Here is a 16,892-nt window from a genome sequence, read left to right as displayed (position 1 = left end):
CTCTTCTTGGATGGTACAGGTTATTATTGCTGACTAAGTGCAAGGCCATGTCTCTCAAGTTGAATGTGACTACTTGGGAAGACACTCCATGCATAACTCTGAGGCAGGCAGATGGGAAGGAAACACTGTGTATGACATTCAAAGTGTGTTAACTGTGGATGAGGTGACATTGCTCCCTAGGAAATGAATGTGATCTCTGCCCTGGTTCTTTAGACCCCAGTGTCTGGGCTAGATCCTCTGCATGAGATGATTCATAAGTTTTTCAATTAAATGTTCACTTCTTTAGTGTTATGAATATATGTTATCTGAATGTGGATGTATACCATATGAATGACTGGTGTAATTGGAGACCAGACGAAGACAACAGATCCCCGGGACTGGAATTAGAGCTGGTTGTAAGTCTTCATATGGGTTCTCTGAATCCTCTGGATGAGCAGTGTTCTTGACTTCTGAGCCATCTCTCCAGCCCATGGTTTATGCTATTAATCTTTCTTTTTGCATATAAGTGGAAAAATTGATTTTCTGTTTTTTGTGATAATTTAAAATTTAGCGATACATTTACAAATTTATTATTATTATTATTATTATTATTATTATTATTATTATTAGTTTTGGTTTGGTTTTTTCGAGACAGGGTTTCTCTGTGTAGCCCTGGCTGTCCTGGAACTCACACTGTAGACCAGGCTGGCCTCGAACTCAGAAATCTGCCTGCCTCTGCCTCCCAAGTGCTAGGATTAAAGGTGTGTGTCACCACCGCCCGGCCAATTAATTATTTTTTAAATAATATAATATCATGTAGCCCAAGATTGCCTTAAACTTTTGGTGTAGCCATTGCTATCCTCCCAAATCCACGTCCTGAGAGCTGGGCTTACAGGTACGCACCACCACTTCTGGTTTATGGATTGTGGAGGATGAAAAGCAGAGGTTTGTGGATGCTACACAAATATTTCTACAACCAGAGTTATAGCCTTAGCCCTTAATTTGGTTTAAAACTGAGGTTATTTTATGATGTTAGTAATCTTTACTTAAAAGAGGTTGAAGCTTTACTTTTATTTAGGGACTACATCTAGACAACTATAAAGTTGTTTGTGTCTCTGATTTTGTTTTATATGTTGGTTGTTTTTTAGCTTGTGTTATTTTCAAACCAATGAAGGACATGGGGCTCTCTAGTTCAGAATTGTACACCAAGTAGGAGATAGAACCAAGATTATTGGTTTAGGGAGCATTCCACATTTTTTTTTTATGTTGCATTGCTAACAGCAAACATAAGTTCTTTGCCTTGATGACATTATTGTTTGGCATTTCACTATAACCTTGGTAGCTGCAAAATGAGACTAAATAGAAGGCGGGGTGTGTGTGTGGGGGTCAAGGATTCAAAACCCACCAGCAGCTGAGTGCATCCAACTGTAACCCTTCCCCTTTAGTCTTAAAACTGCTCTGTAATCTGCTTGAGATCTGGATTCCCTCATGTAATCCTAACTGATATGCTTCCAAAAGCACTGTGGATGGCTTGGGATTGATATCGGGGGTCAGGACCAACTTAATCTAGTGTTAAAATAGACACTCATATTTTACACAGAGACACACAGTAGTATCTGTTGCAGCTAGATTGCTTATTAATTCATCAAAAGAGGACACTTGAAAAGTTTAAGTCTGATTTCTTTAACATGCTTCAGGTACTGTGGTCTGCTATGCCACTCTGAACATTTCCTTTCTCCTTTTTTTTTGAGATGCATGCCTTGGCAACACTTAGTGTGTTCTCAGTGCTCTCCAGTTGCCAGGAGACTTTTTGGTGCATTGTCTACCCTGTTTTTCCTTACAGAGACCAGGACAAACCATAGCCTAACAGATGAGGACATTGAGGTACAGATGCCACTGAAATGTCACTCTAGATTCCTTCATTCCTTGGGTCATCGGATGTCTGTCGAATGAATTCAGAGCACACACATGAAACATTACATAGTAGACAAAGTTAGTTTATTGCAGAATAAAAAGGTACTCTTATTCTGTTTGGGGAATAGTCTTCAAGAAAGCCAATGAGGAGGAAAACACTCACAGCATGAGCCAGGCCAATGGCCAGAGAAACCACTGTGCTGGCCTGGACGTAGCTTTTATATTATCTCTTGAAGTTTCTGAGATAGCTTTTCCGGGCAGCACCTTTCTAACCAGGTTATTTGCAGGATTAACTTTTGTAGGAGGGCTCAGTAGTAGTTTTGTTCTTTAACCAAAAGCCTCCAGTTAGGTAAAGTGTGTTTGTGTCCAGGCAATTCCACTAAGCTCCTTCAAGGGACCTAGCAATGACTTATGTCATAACCTGCTGCCATCACCTGCCACCACCAGGTGAAGTGGGGGTAGCATATAAAAGCCCTGCTGGCCACCCCACTGTTCCCATGTGTTCCTGGCCAGTCTCTCTTTCCCTTTCTGTCCTTCTCTGTCCCCCACCCCTTCTCTGCCCTCATGGCTGTGCTCTCATTTGTCTGCCTGTTTACATGTCCACTTGCCCGCCTCTACCTTGTCTCCAGGTCCTCATGCCCCCTACACAGCACAATAAAGCCCCTTATACCAGATCTGTTGCATGGCATAATTTCTCAGGGGGACCCCTTGGCATGGGCAGGCCTCCTCCTCACATTAGTTTTCATAACAAAGTGACCTTAGAATCCTTGAGCCCTTTTGTATATTGTGTCTCCACTTACTGTAAGAGTATGTCTAAGATCCTGTCTTTTGAACAGCAGTCAGCATCCTACAATTTCAGCTCCTGCTTTTACAGTGGCTGATTATGGGATGCGAGTATTCACAAAGACCCCAAATCTGCTTATGAATGACTGCCTAACACAGTCATAGAACTTACCCACACTGCAGCACTAGCTCCTGTAAACTATAGGGATAGATACCAGTCAATCTTCTTACAGGGCCAATGACCTCGTGCTTGCCTGGGTTCACAGTGTAACTATAAGGAAGCACTTTCTTGTTTGAGGATAAAAATTATTGTGGGTACTCAAAGCAGTGACTGAAAGAACAGCAGAGCTTTTGCTTTGCAGTTCAGGAAATCCATAGAGCTAAGAAGGAGTTTAGGGAGAAATGGAAGCTTATACCCAGAGTTCCATAGGACATATGTGTCCAAGCAGCTCATCTGGAATTACAGGAGGCTCAGAAGATCTCTTGGTGGTGGGAGGGAGGGAGAAGGAAGAACATACATTGGAGAATCCCTGGTCTCTTTTCCTGCCAGCATAAGATGAGCCTTCTTTGTAGTCTATGTGGGACAGTAAAGAGGTTAAATTGAATGCTTCCCTCTGGTCTTAGCAAGAGGACTCACAGACAGTTTGGCTGAACATATCCTAGGAATCCGAATCAGAGTGCCTCCTCTCTCTTCACACTATTTGATATGGCCATTACTGTTATTCTGTTTAATCAGACCTGGGCACCCCAGTAAATGCATGTTTGTGCATGGCACCCTACTTTGAAAGGCTCGTCAGCTTTACTACCTGTGTAAAGGAAGTACAATGAAGTACATTGAGAGGAAGTCAATGATAACAGTGGGTGCTACTCACTGTCTTTTCTTAGAAGTACCAGGTACAAACCTCCTCTAGCCTTCCAACAGTTCTGAAGTATTACTTCCTTGTGACGATCAGAAAAATGAGCTTAAGGAAAGAGGAGTATACTGCAGGCAACTGGAAACTCTAGTCCACAAAGCTCTTGTTTTTCTTGCTGACTAAGAATTCACCAGGAAACCCTCTTCATCTTTCTAAAGATGAAAATAAATTTAAAGTATCCAGGAGTGGGATTTGTATCTGGCCCTAGAATTTTCCTCTTTAATAAGAAGAGGTATCAATCTGTGAGAAAGTCTCTTTCAAGGACATGATTTTTATTTTTAAATAAAAAAAAACAACCAAACAAAACTTCCTCCTAATATATTTAAAAAAAGACAGAATCTTGTCAACAGAATCTCCCAAATTCTGCAACTTGCGACCGATGATTCTCAGAATGGCCTTTGGGGAATGCAGCAAGGAAGCCAGTCCTTTGTGTTGGAGGATGCTCCAGTGTTTTTGTCGATGGCTCCTTGGATTTATGCTTTCACAAGTGTTTAATTCCTATAAGGAAGACTGAGGATGGCAGAAGTCAGGATTATTGCAGTAGACATGAGACTCAGTTTAGGACTAACAAAAAGTGGAGAGTTTCCTGTCTGTTCTGAGTAGGTTTACAAGGAATTGTTAGTTAAAAAAACATGTTGAGGAGTGGTGCTCATGGTAGGCGCCTTTGTGCTGAGGACAGGAAAGGAATTCTACAGCAAAGATTGGCGGGCATGGGGTGTGTTGAAGAAGCTGACTGGATGCTGAGGCTAGGGACTATCTCTCACTTAGCAGGATCGTTGCTAACAGCAGGCTGTAGAGACCCAGCAAGGAAGGCCATGAGGCAAGACTCTGGTAAAAGTTTCATCAAGAACATTTTAGTCCCTATAGATTTGGTCAAATAGAGGGGTTTAGTATTGATTTATAATTCATGCAAGAATACTGTTAAATAGAATACATTTATCATTTAGTTTGAAAAAGCTGTACATTTTCTTACTGTAAACATTTTCAGAAGAGTCAGCGGACAAAGGTCAGCATGGTTCTGAGAGATGAGAACGTCATAGTTTCCCCGACAGTGTACCGTGAAGCTGATTATTTTTAGTTTCATTTGACACATTTGAGTGGAGTTTAAGGACCTGTCACTGCTCTTATAAATCCTTTGCAAATATTCATTCAATTCTGGAAACAAGTCATTGTTATTCCAGTTTTCCATATAATAGCAGGAAATGAAGCCCAGAGCAGTTCAGCCAGTAGCCCACGGTAACAGCAAGCCAGTGGAGGGGTGGAAGCCAGTGGAGGGGTGGAAGCCAGTGGAGGGGTGGAAGCCAGTGGAGGGGTGGAAGCCAGTGGAGGGGTGGCTGTGGCTTTCAATCCAGGCAGCCCAGCTCAGGACTAGAAATGCATCCAAGGTGGCTGCTCCCCAAGATTACTTTTTGGGGGTTGGGCATGGAAGGTACTTTATTCTTCACCCCAGAAATAAAGATGAATTCCTTTTCTGACTTTCCACTGTGATCCTTGTTTGGACTAAAGCCTGCATGGGTGTGTGTTTACACAGGTCTCCAATAAATCACAAAGTTCTTTGTAAATAGCCTCCCAGGTCATCTTTCGCCTTCAGCACCTAAGCCAGTAATCCACTGGGTAAAAGTCATTCCTACCTTTCTCACAGGGTGCATTGAGCCCTTCCTAGCTACCATTCAGCTTCTTCTCAACCCCGGTAGTCACCTCTCAAATTCCTTCTGTTTTCAAATAAATGTCTCTTTTATGATGTGTGAGCGGCCGTTCCCTGATAAAGGCTTCCAGGTAATCTACTGGCCACACTCTAGTCTTGAAGGGTCAAAGGGCAGTTTCAGACCCTAAAACATGTAGCTATTTAGTAGTCTTGCTATGTTTTCTTCAATTTGCCGAGCTCCTATTTTAAAACCTTGTTTACCTTTGATTTTCTGGAGCACCTCACCTCATGATGTGTCTCTATTCACTGCAGATCTGTCCATGGCTGTACAGAAGTTTTCCCAGTCTCTGCAAGACTTCCAGTTTGAGTGTATTGGAGATGCAGAAACTGATGATGAAATCAGTATTGGTGAGTACTGGAGTCCATGTGTTAACTGCAGGTAGTGTTCTCACTGAAATCACATAGACACTGCACATATCTAAATCATAAATATTTAAAATAGCCTCTGAGTTTAATAAAACTGAAGGTGTGATTTTGAGTTTCTGTGAGAACATATTACAAATCATTTCTAAATTGACTTTTTTTCCTCCCATGGGGAAATTACTTAATCATTCTAACTCAGGTCAGCACTTTGAGAAAATAGTGGTAACAGTGTTTGCCTCTGTCTTCAAGCACAGGCTGAGCAGTCTATGTGGTGTAGGATTTAAGAGCTACCTTTCTTTTTTCTTACACTACTACTCAAATCTTGGCTAACACTAGCATTTGTTTAGAAAGAAAACAAAGCACATTTAGTCACGATGTGTTGAGCTAGGGTTCCAACAGATTACAGTTCAACAACTCTCAGGCAGAAAGTATATTTAGTTTTTGGAACATTTTTGAGACCAGGTCTCACATATACCAGATTTCCTTCAACTTACTAGGTAGGCAAGATGACTTTAAATTCCTGGCTTACATGGTATTGAGATGAAACCCAAGGCTTTAAGGATGCTAGGCAAGCCAGTGATTACTTGGTGAGCTATATGATTAGGAGTGTGAGGGGCTCATGGTTATGGCTGGTACTTGGGTTTTTAGATGGCTCTTCTTGCTTCAATCTGGAAAGTGGCTCACTTATGACTGTTGGGGTGTCAATAGGAAATGAGGAGAGACCTGCTTGCTACATGAACATTACACAACATGTCCCTTCCTTCATCCTTAGGATGAGTGGGAAGGATGAGCAGGAATGATCAGGTCCCCTTATCCTCTGGAACTATCTGGTCACTTTTTTTTGTTACATTATTGGAGATCATACCACTAGGTTGTTGATATGCTCAGCGAATGCTGTTCCACTTTATATTTGAGTTGTAAACACACACAGCTAACATAGCCAGATAAAGCCTAGCCTATATTACTAGGAGAATAATAACACAAGCATCACTATTTAGGAAAATACTCAAGTAATTGTATTAGTTTTTACTTAGCTATAAAACTAAATCCTGTGGGTGCAAAAGCCAGGCTCCTTAATGCAGGCCTTGGCATTTGACTTAGGCTAACTTCATCAGAGACAGTCTGTTGAAGATATGATTTAAGAAGCTTTCAGTTTTCTATGTGTTTCTGATATAACGAAGCACATAATTAGAAGTTTTTCCTTTGCAAAAGATTATGCAAATACTTTTGATTCTGTACAGGCACCATTTAGTTTGGTGACTTTATTCCGTCAGGTTCATAAACATGAGCTTATGGAAATCAATAAAATGGTGTCTTGAGTACCTATAGGTTGCTCCAGATTTTTTCTCACTATGACTGCTAAGCATGCATGCAAAAGTTGTCCATATAGTCTGTAGCTTTCCAAAAAGCCTTTGCGGTAAGGCTTCTCTTGAAGTCACACTTGAGGAATGTGGGAGCTGCAAAGGCAGGGTCTTAGTCATCCACTTTACAGCTGTCCAAGCAGGCACTAGGTAACTTCTCAGGCTAGTGGGGAGCTTCACCTCTCATCTATTAGACTCTTTCCTGTATAACTAAACATACAATGTTGTGTTCTCCTTGCTTGCAGATTAGATTGGAAAAGTGTGCATTGCCCAGTAGATGATGGCTTAATGTTAGCTGCCAGTATGTAATTATATTCTGTTTAAGGGTTCTGTGGATAAGATAATAGATGAGGTGATGGTAATGAAGGAGTAAATGCTGCCTGCTAATTTTACATCAAGAGACTTTCGGGTTATTATGTACAAGTTGCTTAATTCACCTCTGTGTGCTTGTGCTACTGAAGGTGGAACACAGAGACTTTCACTGAGATTGACCACTGAGCTATATTCCCAGTCCTGAGTAAAATGATTTCTTATAGGCAGAAATTATTTCTATAACCACTGATAAGAAATAATGTAAAAGTAGTAAATTCATTTATGTTAATCACTCAACATGTATATCTCATAACTTAGCCTCCAAATGCAGTGTAAAGATTTTAAAATAAATTTTGTGGGTAATAGAACACTTTGATTACTTTCTGATAGATGAGAGTTATGAGATTATCCCAACCTGTTTCCATGGGCAGGGAGCTGAGAGAGACGCATACCCCAGTCTGAGGTATGAATCTACTGAGGTCGAAGGGGATGCCTTGGCATGCGCTCAGTAGCTCCAGTTCTGCAGGGAAAAGTACAACATTTCATATCCTATCCCAAACTCACTGAAGCTCCAGGACAAGTTTTTTTTTTTATTTAGACTCTCTTTTTCTCCAATTCAGCAAAAGAGAAATAAAACAGAGACAGAGCTGATCGTGGTGGTGAATGCCTTTAGCAGTTGGATGGAAGGCAGAGGCTGGTAAATCTCTGAATTTGAAGTTAGTCTGGTCTACACAAGACAGGTCCTGTCTCAAAACAAACAAACAAAAATAACAAAACAAAAAACAGAGAGAGAGACAGGAGGGTGAAGGGAGGGAGAGAGACAGAGAAAGAGAGAGGAGCAAGCTGTGATTAGTTCAGCAGTTGACTAATGGCCAAGACAGCTTCAGCCACAATCATCTTGAGACTGATCCATGGTGTAAATGTAAAATCTGACGGATTAACAACGACAGAAAGCTCTCTTCTCAGTGAGCAGTGATGTGTAGTCACAGCGGTGGCAGGCTTTCTGTTGGTGGGGAGAGTGGGAGCAGGAGACAGGATGGCAGGTTTCTCATGTGCCCATGGTGGAAAGAGACATATCCAGACCTTGATTATGGAAAAGGAGGCACCTTCACATGGCAGCCTAGCTCCTTAGTCTGTGAACGCTCTTATGGGGCGTCTGCTCAGTGAGAACATCAGTACCCAGCCTGTAAATCCCCACCTTCTGCCTACACTCATGACCTTCAGACAGGGTTTTTTTTTTTTTCCCATGGATTGCCCGTGTGCACGGTTTGGAACAAAGCAAACTTTACTCATGCAGGACCCAGTGGGGACTTCTTGGGGACACTCCTGTGCTGAAGTTCCAAACAGAGCATTCTACCTACCCAAAACTGCTAGAAACCATTGCTCCTCTGTACCACGGATAGGTGAGCTGTGGGCTTTTGCTTGCACTCACTGGCTTACCTGCTGCACGTAGCACTGGATATGTAGAAGCAGCTTTCTGAATCCATCTAGATAGCTTTCTAACTGCTGCTCAAATTGCACACTTTGTGTACCACTTAGGGGTTCTGAGCTAAGAAGGCTGAGTTAGGAATCTGGAGGTTAGAAATTAGTGTGGTGAGAGGTGTCAACCTCTCTCTTAAGTGGTATATTTATAGGGTAGGTTAGAAAAAAGTGCACAATTATTTTGCTATGATCTATTACTATGCAGTAATACTTTCCAATCACTGCAAAAATACAGTATGCTTTGCAATGGTATTCCTGGTACCCACTCATGCTGGGATTGGCCATGTTCCAACAGGAGTTATATACACACCCTTAAGGCTAGTAGGAACAAAAGGGTTTGTATACAGAAAGAAGTCTTATTCTATTGAAAATCCTGTTTATAGTGATTTGGTTTGAATATTTGAAAGTTCAAAGATATTACTGTGAGCCTACCTATGAGACGGGTAGTCTTACAAAGTTAATTCAGCACTTGAGCGTATAGGATAATGAATTTGGTGCATTTTCATATATCACTTTAGTGTTTACTCCATTCCTACTGAAGGCAGAGCATGCATGTTACTCTGATTTGTTATTCTATTTTTAGAACTTACTATTTGAAATAAATTGTAATATCCTTGTGCATGTGATTCATGTATGTGTTTGCATGTTTGAGTATGTGTGTATGTGTGTGTGTGAGCTTGTACACGTATATGCACAGGCCATCATGTACAAATAGGGGTCAGAACACAACCCCAATGTTGGTCCTAGTCTTCAGCTTGTTTGAGATAGTGAATTTTTTCCTTCTCTTCAGCTGAGTATTGCAGGCTAGATGGTCTATAGCTTCTGAGGATTCTCCTGTCTCTGTCTTTCATCTGACTGCAGTGTTCTGGGATTATAAGTGTGCATTACTGGACTGAGCTTTTATGTGGCTTTGCTCATTTAAACTCTTGAGTGTCAGATGTTTTACTAGTGAGCCATCTCTTCAGCCCTTGAAATAATTCCTGAGTCCTAGTCTGTCTCTCTCTCTCTCTCTCTCTCTCTCTTTCTCTCTCTCTCTGTATATATATATATGTATATACACATATGTACATAGATAGATAGATAGATAGATAGATAGATAGATAGATAGATAGATAGATAGATCTCTGACCCTACTTTTGTTTGAGACAGGGTCTCATATACTCTGTGCTGGTCTTGAACTTGCTATGCAGCTAAGAGTAATCGTGAAGTCTGGATCTGCCTGCCTGCACCTCCCAAGTGTTGAGATTATAGGAGTTTACCACCACAGCCAGTTTAGTATGTTTGAGTCAACATTGCTTTATCCACGTATAGACTTTATCCAAGTCTAGACTTTAAAGAAATTCAGAAATTTTTAGTCAAGCTGAGCTAATCAAAGTTTGTTTGTTCTAAGCAATCCTGGAAAGCATCTTGCAGTGCATGTGTGGTTGTGCATAAACAGCTTTGGTAAGGAGGTAGTGTCCTGTGGCTATCTCTTGGAAACTCCTAGGAAAGTCCTGGAAGAGGTGACACTTGCATTCAAGAGTTAGACATAGCCAGGTGGTGGTGGCACACGCCTTTAATCCCAGAACTTGGAAGGCAGAGGCAGGTGGATTTCTGAGTTCTAAGTCAGCCTGGTTTACAGAGTGAGTTCCAGGACAGCCAGGGCTACAACAGAGAAACCCTGTCTCAAAAAGCAAACAAATAAACAAACAAAAACAACAACAACAACAACAAAAAGAGTTAGACATTTACCAAGAAGAGTCAGTTTGCTAGTAAATGTTTTAGGTAAAGACGTCATTCAGTTAGACACACCTAAATAGAACACACTTGTGTTGGAGATAGGTAACTCATAGCTACCTGCCAACTAAGGTTCATGCCAAACCCTTAATGGAAAAAGGAGCCAACTAGTTGAGTGATTGAGAACAGAGTGTGTTTTTTGTGATGACCATCTAGCTGTTTCTGATCTGATTAGTACATTTCTGTTCCTGTATTTAACTATGTTTTGAGTGCAAATGTGTGCTCAGAGTAACGAGGGTCATTAGTGTCCACTTGTCTAGAATGAAGAACCTGTTGCCTTCAAAAACAGGTTACCCAGGGCAATACAGTACACATTATATGTACATGTTTTCATGGTGGAGTTGAACCTGAACCAAGCTTTGTTATTTATCTGACATTGTTTTGGATGGTATTATATAATTTTGGTTCTTTTTGTTCTGTTATCAGGAGACTATGGTGAAAAACGAAGCTGCAGCTGTTAAATTTAAGATAAACAGCTCCATTTGCTATCAGAGTACATTATGGAATTGGTTCTCTTATTCCACTTTTTCTTGGTCCCAGAGATTGAACTTGGATCCTCAGACTTATAAGGCAGAGTACTTTATCTGCTAAACGTTTCCCTTAGTGATTCACCTCCTGAGTTATGTCTTTGGCATACTTTTGTTTGAGACAGGGTCTCATATACTCTATGCTGGTCTTGAACTTGCTATGTGGCTAAGAGTAACCTTGAGGTCTGGATCTGCCTGCCTGCACCTCCCAAGTGTTGAGATTACAGGTGTGTACCACCACACCCAGTTTAGTGGGTATGTTTGAGTCAACATTGCTTTATCCAAGTATAAATATGTATTTTGTTTGATATCTCCTTGGTACAGAGTGTTATAGAAGCAAAGGAGCTCTATAGTGAGTTAAAGTTTGGAGCCTGAGTGATCCCAGAAGATTGGTCTGAGGGTGTTAAATGAAGGCATTTCTCAGTGAGGCAGTTGGAGAAGCTTCAGTTTGACCAGCTATTTGCTCTGTATTGTGAGGGAATTCTTATGTAGGCTAGAAACACTTAGAAAGCTGCATTTGATGAAGGCTAACAGGCATATGCTAAGGAGATGGCTCAGCAGTGGAAAGGGTTGCTACACAAACAGGACTAGTATTCCAGCGTCCAAAGCCCACAGACATAAAATTCCAGCCTCAGAAGATGCAGAAGGTGTATGCATCTCAGAGAAAGTTGGCTAAAGAAACTTGCCAAGCCCTGGGATCAACTGGGAAACCCTGCCTCAAAGAAAATAGTGTAAGAATGGTGTGGGAACATTCCTAACATTAACCTTGGGGCTTGCACATGCAGACATACTCATGTACATGAGCATGCACACACACACATGAGTCCACACACAGAAATACTACATGCACATACACATGAAAAAAATAATATAAATAATTGATCTATTATAAATCCAGAATGCCTTCTATTTAAGAACCCACTTTTCTTTCTAACAAACTAGTGGTTAAGTTATTGAAAACCCCCTAACTATTTTCTTTAGAATGTGGTTACCAACTTCAAATACTCACTCATACATCAACAGCCATACAGTTGCCCTTAGGATTGTTAAATTACAGCAAGGTTCATCAAGTGGAGCTCTTTGTAGCCATGAAACCTTTCTTGGACATTTTTTGACTGCTTGGGCCTCTGCCTGCTACTTGTTGATTTGGGGTCTCTTTTTAAACAATGTCATAAACAATACTATGAAGTACAATGGTACTATGAAGTACAGGTTTTCTAAAGAGACCTTTGACATTTTATTAAATCTAAGGAAAAAGAATCCCTCTTCATTTGCTGATTTGAAAGACAGTCTGTCAGGTTTTACAAATCATTATAGCCCACTTAAGTGTGGTTATGTGAATCAAGAAGTAACCCAAAAGTGGAACACTTCCAAAAGCCTGGATTGTTTATACAAATAACATTTTCTTTTGAACTCTGGAGGAAGCATATTTTACTCTTTAGTAGCTCTCAGTCAGACAATTGAATTATTGTTTTCCATCTCTCCTTTTTTTAAAGCCACCCTTATTTATGTACCCTCGTAGAAACCACCCACCCGAAACAGCAGAGCATGGCCTATCCAGGAACGCTAAGTTAGTGAGAGAATGTCACTTTAGTAAGATCATGTTGTCAGATTTATATTTTATTTATTTTGTCCTACCTTAATAGGTTTATTTTCTTTTAGACAAGTTCTCATGTAGTGCACACTGGCCTGCAGCTCTCTGTGTAGCCAAGGAAGACCTTGACATTCCAGTCCTCTCAAGGGCTTGGTTCATAAGCCTTGGCTCATGTGTATTTTAAGAAACTGGAGTTTATTTGGAGTTTAAAAATTAGTTTATTTCTCTTAATTTTGGGGTTCAATAAAAGAAAGTGACTCAGAAAACCTCCAATGTCACAAACCTAAATAAAAGGTGGGTTTGTTGTTGTTATTTTCTTTGATTATTTGTTCTATCTTATTGATATGCATGAATCTCCCAAAGCCAATTTTTTTTCATGGTTTTATTCTACTGAAAGTGGTTTTACAGAGGCGCCAGCTGTCTCCCCTAGCTTTTTCAAAGAAATGAGTTAGACACCAGTGTCTGCACCTTCTCAGTGCTCTGGAGTGCCGTTTGTCATCAATGCTTACTATTGGTTGAATGACTAGCCTCCCTGCAGTGCCTCCTAAACCATCAAAGAAATAGAACTTTACAGTCACACTAAAAACAAACTAATTAGGCATGGTGGTACATTTAGTAAGCCTAGCCACTTTGGCAGCTGACACAAGAGGACTGTGAGTTCAAGACTAGCTTGGTACATCCAGTGGGACATGTCTAATATGATTTTTAATGTATGGTATTCTAAATTTGAGGAAGCACTGTACACATATGCAGGGACCTACACATGTATGCACATGCATATGATTCTTACGTATGTGTTAGAAGCGTGTATTTTCTAATGTTTGTAAACGTGAAAAAATTCAAAGCAGAATTGAAGTTGGTTTTCTCTTCTTTTGTTATGGATTACCTATTGTATTTTAAACTCTGTGCATCTCTCTGGGGACAGGGCCTTGGAGGGTGACCCAAGCTTTTGCCCGAATGTAGTGAGCTGACTCAAAGATGAGACAGTTGTAATGTTCCTTCCCTGACAGCACATGACTTTAAGAAGGCGTATTTAGGCAGGCTATCATCTATGGTTGATAACACAATGTCACAAAAATAATCTCAGAAAAAAGAGAAATAACTGCAGGGTCAGCTAAAATGCAGAATGCAGCAACGTGCAGTGTCTGCAAACTTTGGTGAATACAAACTCATCTCTTCTAAGATCCATTGTTTACCCAATATTCCTGATGCTTCCTTAGCCAAGAATAGAGGAGGCAAAAAGTTGGGTGGCCTGACCCGCCCAAACTCGCCTGCTGGAAATATGAGAGTGTGGTGGCAGCTCTGGCTTACTGGGGACAATAATAGGATAGTTGTTGCCCTGCCTTCCCTCAGGGAAAGATGCCAGAGAGAGACTCTAGAGTCAGAAACCTGCTTTGTAGCTTTCTCTCCACTGAGCTTGTCTGTGCTTGCATTTCCTGTCTGTAAAACTCATTATTCATAAGAACTTAACAGGCAGCCAGGACTGAGGTTCCCTCACTGGCTTGGGTCATATATATTTATACTATCACTGGGGAAAACAACAGTAAAAGTTACCATGAAATCAGAGTTCTGTTGAGTGTGTCAAATGCTACAGCAACTTCCATTGTGCTGAGACCACATTCAAGATAGATCAGTTCTGGTTAGGGGGGAGGGATCTGGAAGGAAGCCATCTCAGAGACAGGGCTGCCTAAAGCAGCTGTAGGGATGCATTAGCAGAAGAGGGAAAGCATCCCTCAACCTTTAGAAGGGAAGAGATGGCAGCCGTAGTAACTGCTCTTACATACTTATAAATGACATACCTGATAGAAATAGCTTATGGGGATCAGGATTTATTGTGGCTGACAGATTGAGAGGGTCTCAATCTGACTGCCAGGGAAGGCATAGGAGATGGAGTTCATGGCAGTAGATATGTGTAGCACAGGCTCCTCACTTCATGGTAGATCATGAAGCAGAGAGAGGGAAGGGAATCAAGTGTGGGCTATAAATAACCCTTGGATTTATCTTGATGCTTGGAGTCTGATTCAGCGGTGGGAAGCTGTTACTAGGCACTTAGGTCTATAACCAACCACCTATTTTCTCTGTACTTTAAAAGAAATTAGGAAAGAGAAATTGTAGAAGGGAAATGGACACTTTGTCTAGATCCTGGGGGTGCAGTATCTAATTTCCTTCTCCACATGACTGCGACCATCCTGTAATTTAGAGAAGTACGTGAGCTGAGGCTAGAACATGTGTAAATTTAACTGTGAGACAGACCAAGGCCCTTCTTTGGGAACAGGAAACCTGGGCACCTGGCTATTTCCATTTTTTGTTATAGAAAGAGTTTTTTTGTTTTGTTTTTTTATTTTTTGTTTTGTTTTTTTTAATGTTCAAGTCAGAGTCAAGGAAAATGGAAATTAGTGGCCTCTTCCTTTTATTCTTGAGATGGACTCTTCCTATGCAGTTCTGGCTGGCATAGAACTTGGCATAGACAGTTAGACAGTTGAGGCTGTCTTCTAGCCTGTAGAGAAGATTCATTCATTTTTGAAAGAGAAAAAACAGTCTTGTATTTTTGTGCGAGGGATATGATACCACCCATCCCACCCTGGCCAGTCTTCTATGCCCAGTACTTTGATATCTCTGGGAACTTCTGCCCAGGATCATAGAAACATGATTCGTACTTTAAGCAGTCGGTTGTTTGTGTGGAAGACTATTTGGTGATAACTTGGTTGGGGCTGACTCCAGCTCTGCTCTCTGTGACTACACTGGTAGAGTGAGCAATGCTGTACAGGCCATATGCTCAGAGGGAAGTCTGCCTGTTTCCATGTGAAGCCTGAGAGAATATTTTGTTCCCTGTATGCCCATAAGATAAATAAGAGATGTAGATGCTGTGAAAATTTCCAAGGACTGTAAAAAAACAAAACTGGACTTTCAAATTGAAAAGGTATGTCCTGGCTTTGGATTGAGGGGAGTGTTTCAGGTAAAGTGCGGACAAAACTGCTTTGAGTATACCAAAGCCAGAGAAGGAGGCTGGGGGCACCAGGATTCAGCAGTAGAGGAGGTTACTTGATTTGGCTCTCAATACTTATGTGAGATGCAGATGGGGCACAGGTGTGAAGAAAAGAAGTGTAGAATGTGAGAATGTTTAATACGTTCAAAGTCACAACACTAAGGCTAGAAATTCCAGTGCCCTGTATTGATATATGCAACCAGGTGCTTACATCTACGTCATGGAAGCCACACATTGCTTATAGTATGCAAGTTGGAATTTCTTTACCTGTCAGAGATGCTGAGCTGTAAAGTGGCAACCTTGTAGAAAGATTTTTATGTGCTGATTTGTGATGCTTGGAATGGAGAATTGGTGCTTTGCCTGCAGGGCAAATACTCCACCACTGACCTGCAGCCTGGTCCCTACTACTGTTTGTGCTTCAGAGTTTAAAGTGGGTTACAGTTCCAGATGCTGATGTGAGAAATTTTGGAGTATGGACAGAGGCAGTTAGAGGAGAAAGATCAGCATTTGCTGATTCCTTCAATTGAGTTGTTGAGGAATTATAGCCACATTTATGTGGTTATATGGCATGGGTACCTATGGGTACCTATGGGTGAAACATTACTTGTGAGCTAAGTTTTGATACATATTGTTTGAGATTCAAAAAAATATCCTGTTGGAAATTCCCAATAATCACTTTGACTTGTTAAACTTGGGATAATGACTTGGGTAGATGGGGTTACTTCTGTAAAAGTGGGCAAGTGCCTACTTTTTGGTGAGCTAATTGGAGTTAAAAAGTAAAACTGTGTATATCATCAGTTTTATGACTGTGAAGGCTGTTAAGCTGATTTGCCTCAGTTTACCCATCTGACAGGTTTGTGTTCTCATGGATAACTTCCTCCTGAGATATAGTGAGCAGTAGTTTTAAATCCCCCTAAATCCACACTGTATCATTCTTTCTCCTCCTACACCCTTTGGAAAGTAGGTTGTGTCATGTTAGGATGTAGATCAAAGGGAAGGGACAGCAGCTGTGTGCACTTAGTGTTGACTGTTACCTAGACAGAACCCGGGGTCCCCTGAGAAGGGGGCGGGGTCTCAGTTGAAGGATTATCCTGCTCAGGTTTATCTGTCTCTAGGAAATTTCTTGATTGTTAATCCATGTAGGGTAGCTCAGTCCACAGTGGGTGGTCTCATTCCTTGGACAGGTGGCCCTGGGC

At 41.1% G+C, this 16,892-nt stretch overlaps 1 protein-coding gene across 1 annotated transcript in view; it reads left to right on the top strand.

Moving 5' to 3' along the window:
* The window catches only part of Arhgap42 (Rho GTPase activating protein 42), a 244,151-nt gene that overhangs the window by 58,663 nt on the left and 168,596 nt on the right, over positions 1-16,892 (top strand). Inside the window, exon 2 of the mRNA XM_031344323.1 lies at positions 5,548-5,643. Within this exon, the coding sequence (XP_031200183.1) occupies positions 5,548-5,643 (96 nt within the window). The remainder of the gene's footprint in view (positions 1-5,547; positions 5,644-16,892) is intronic.

Source organism: Mastomys coucha, unplaced genomic scaffold (genome assembly GCF_008632895.1).
Source record: "Mastomys coucha isolate ucsf_1 unplaced genomic scaffold, UCSF_Mcou_1 pScaffold23, whole genome shotgun sequence".
NCBI classification, from domain to species: Eukaryota; Metazoa; Chordata; class Mammalia; order Rodentia; family Muridae; genus Mastomys; species Mastomys coucha.
The sequence above is the reverse complement of the archived record's forward strand: the minus strand, read 5'-3'. Positions and strand labels throughout refer to the sequence as shown.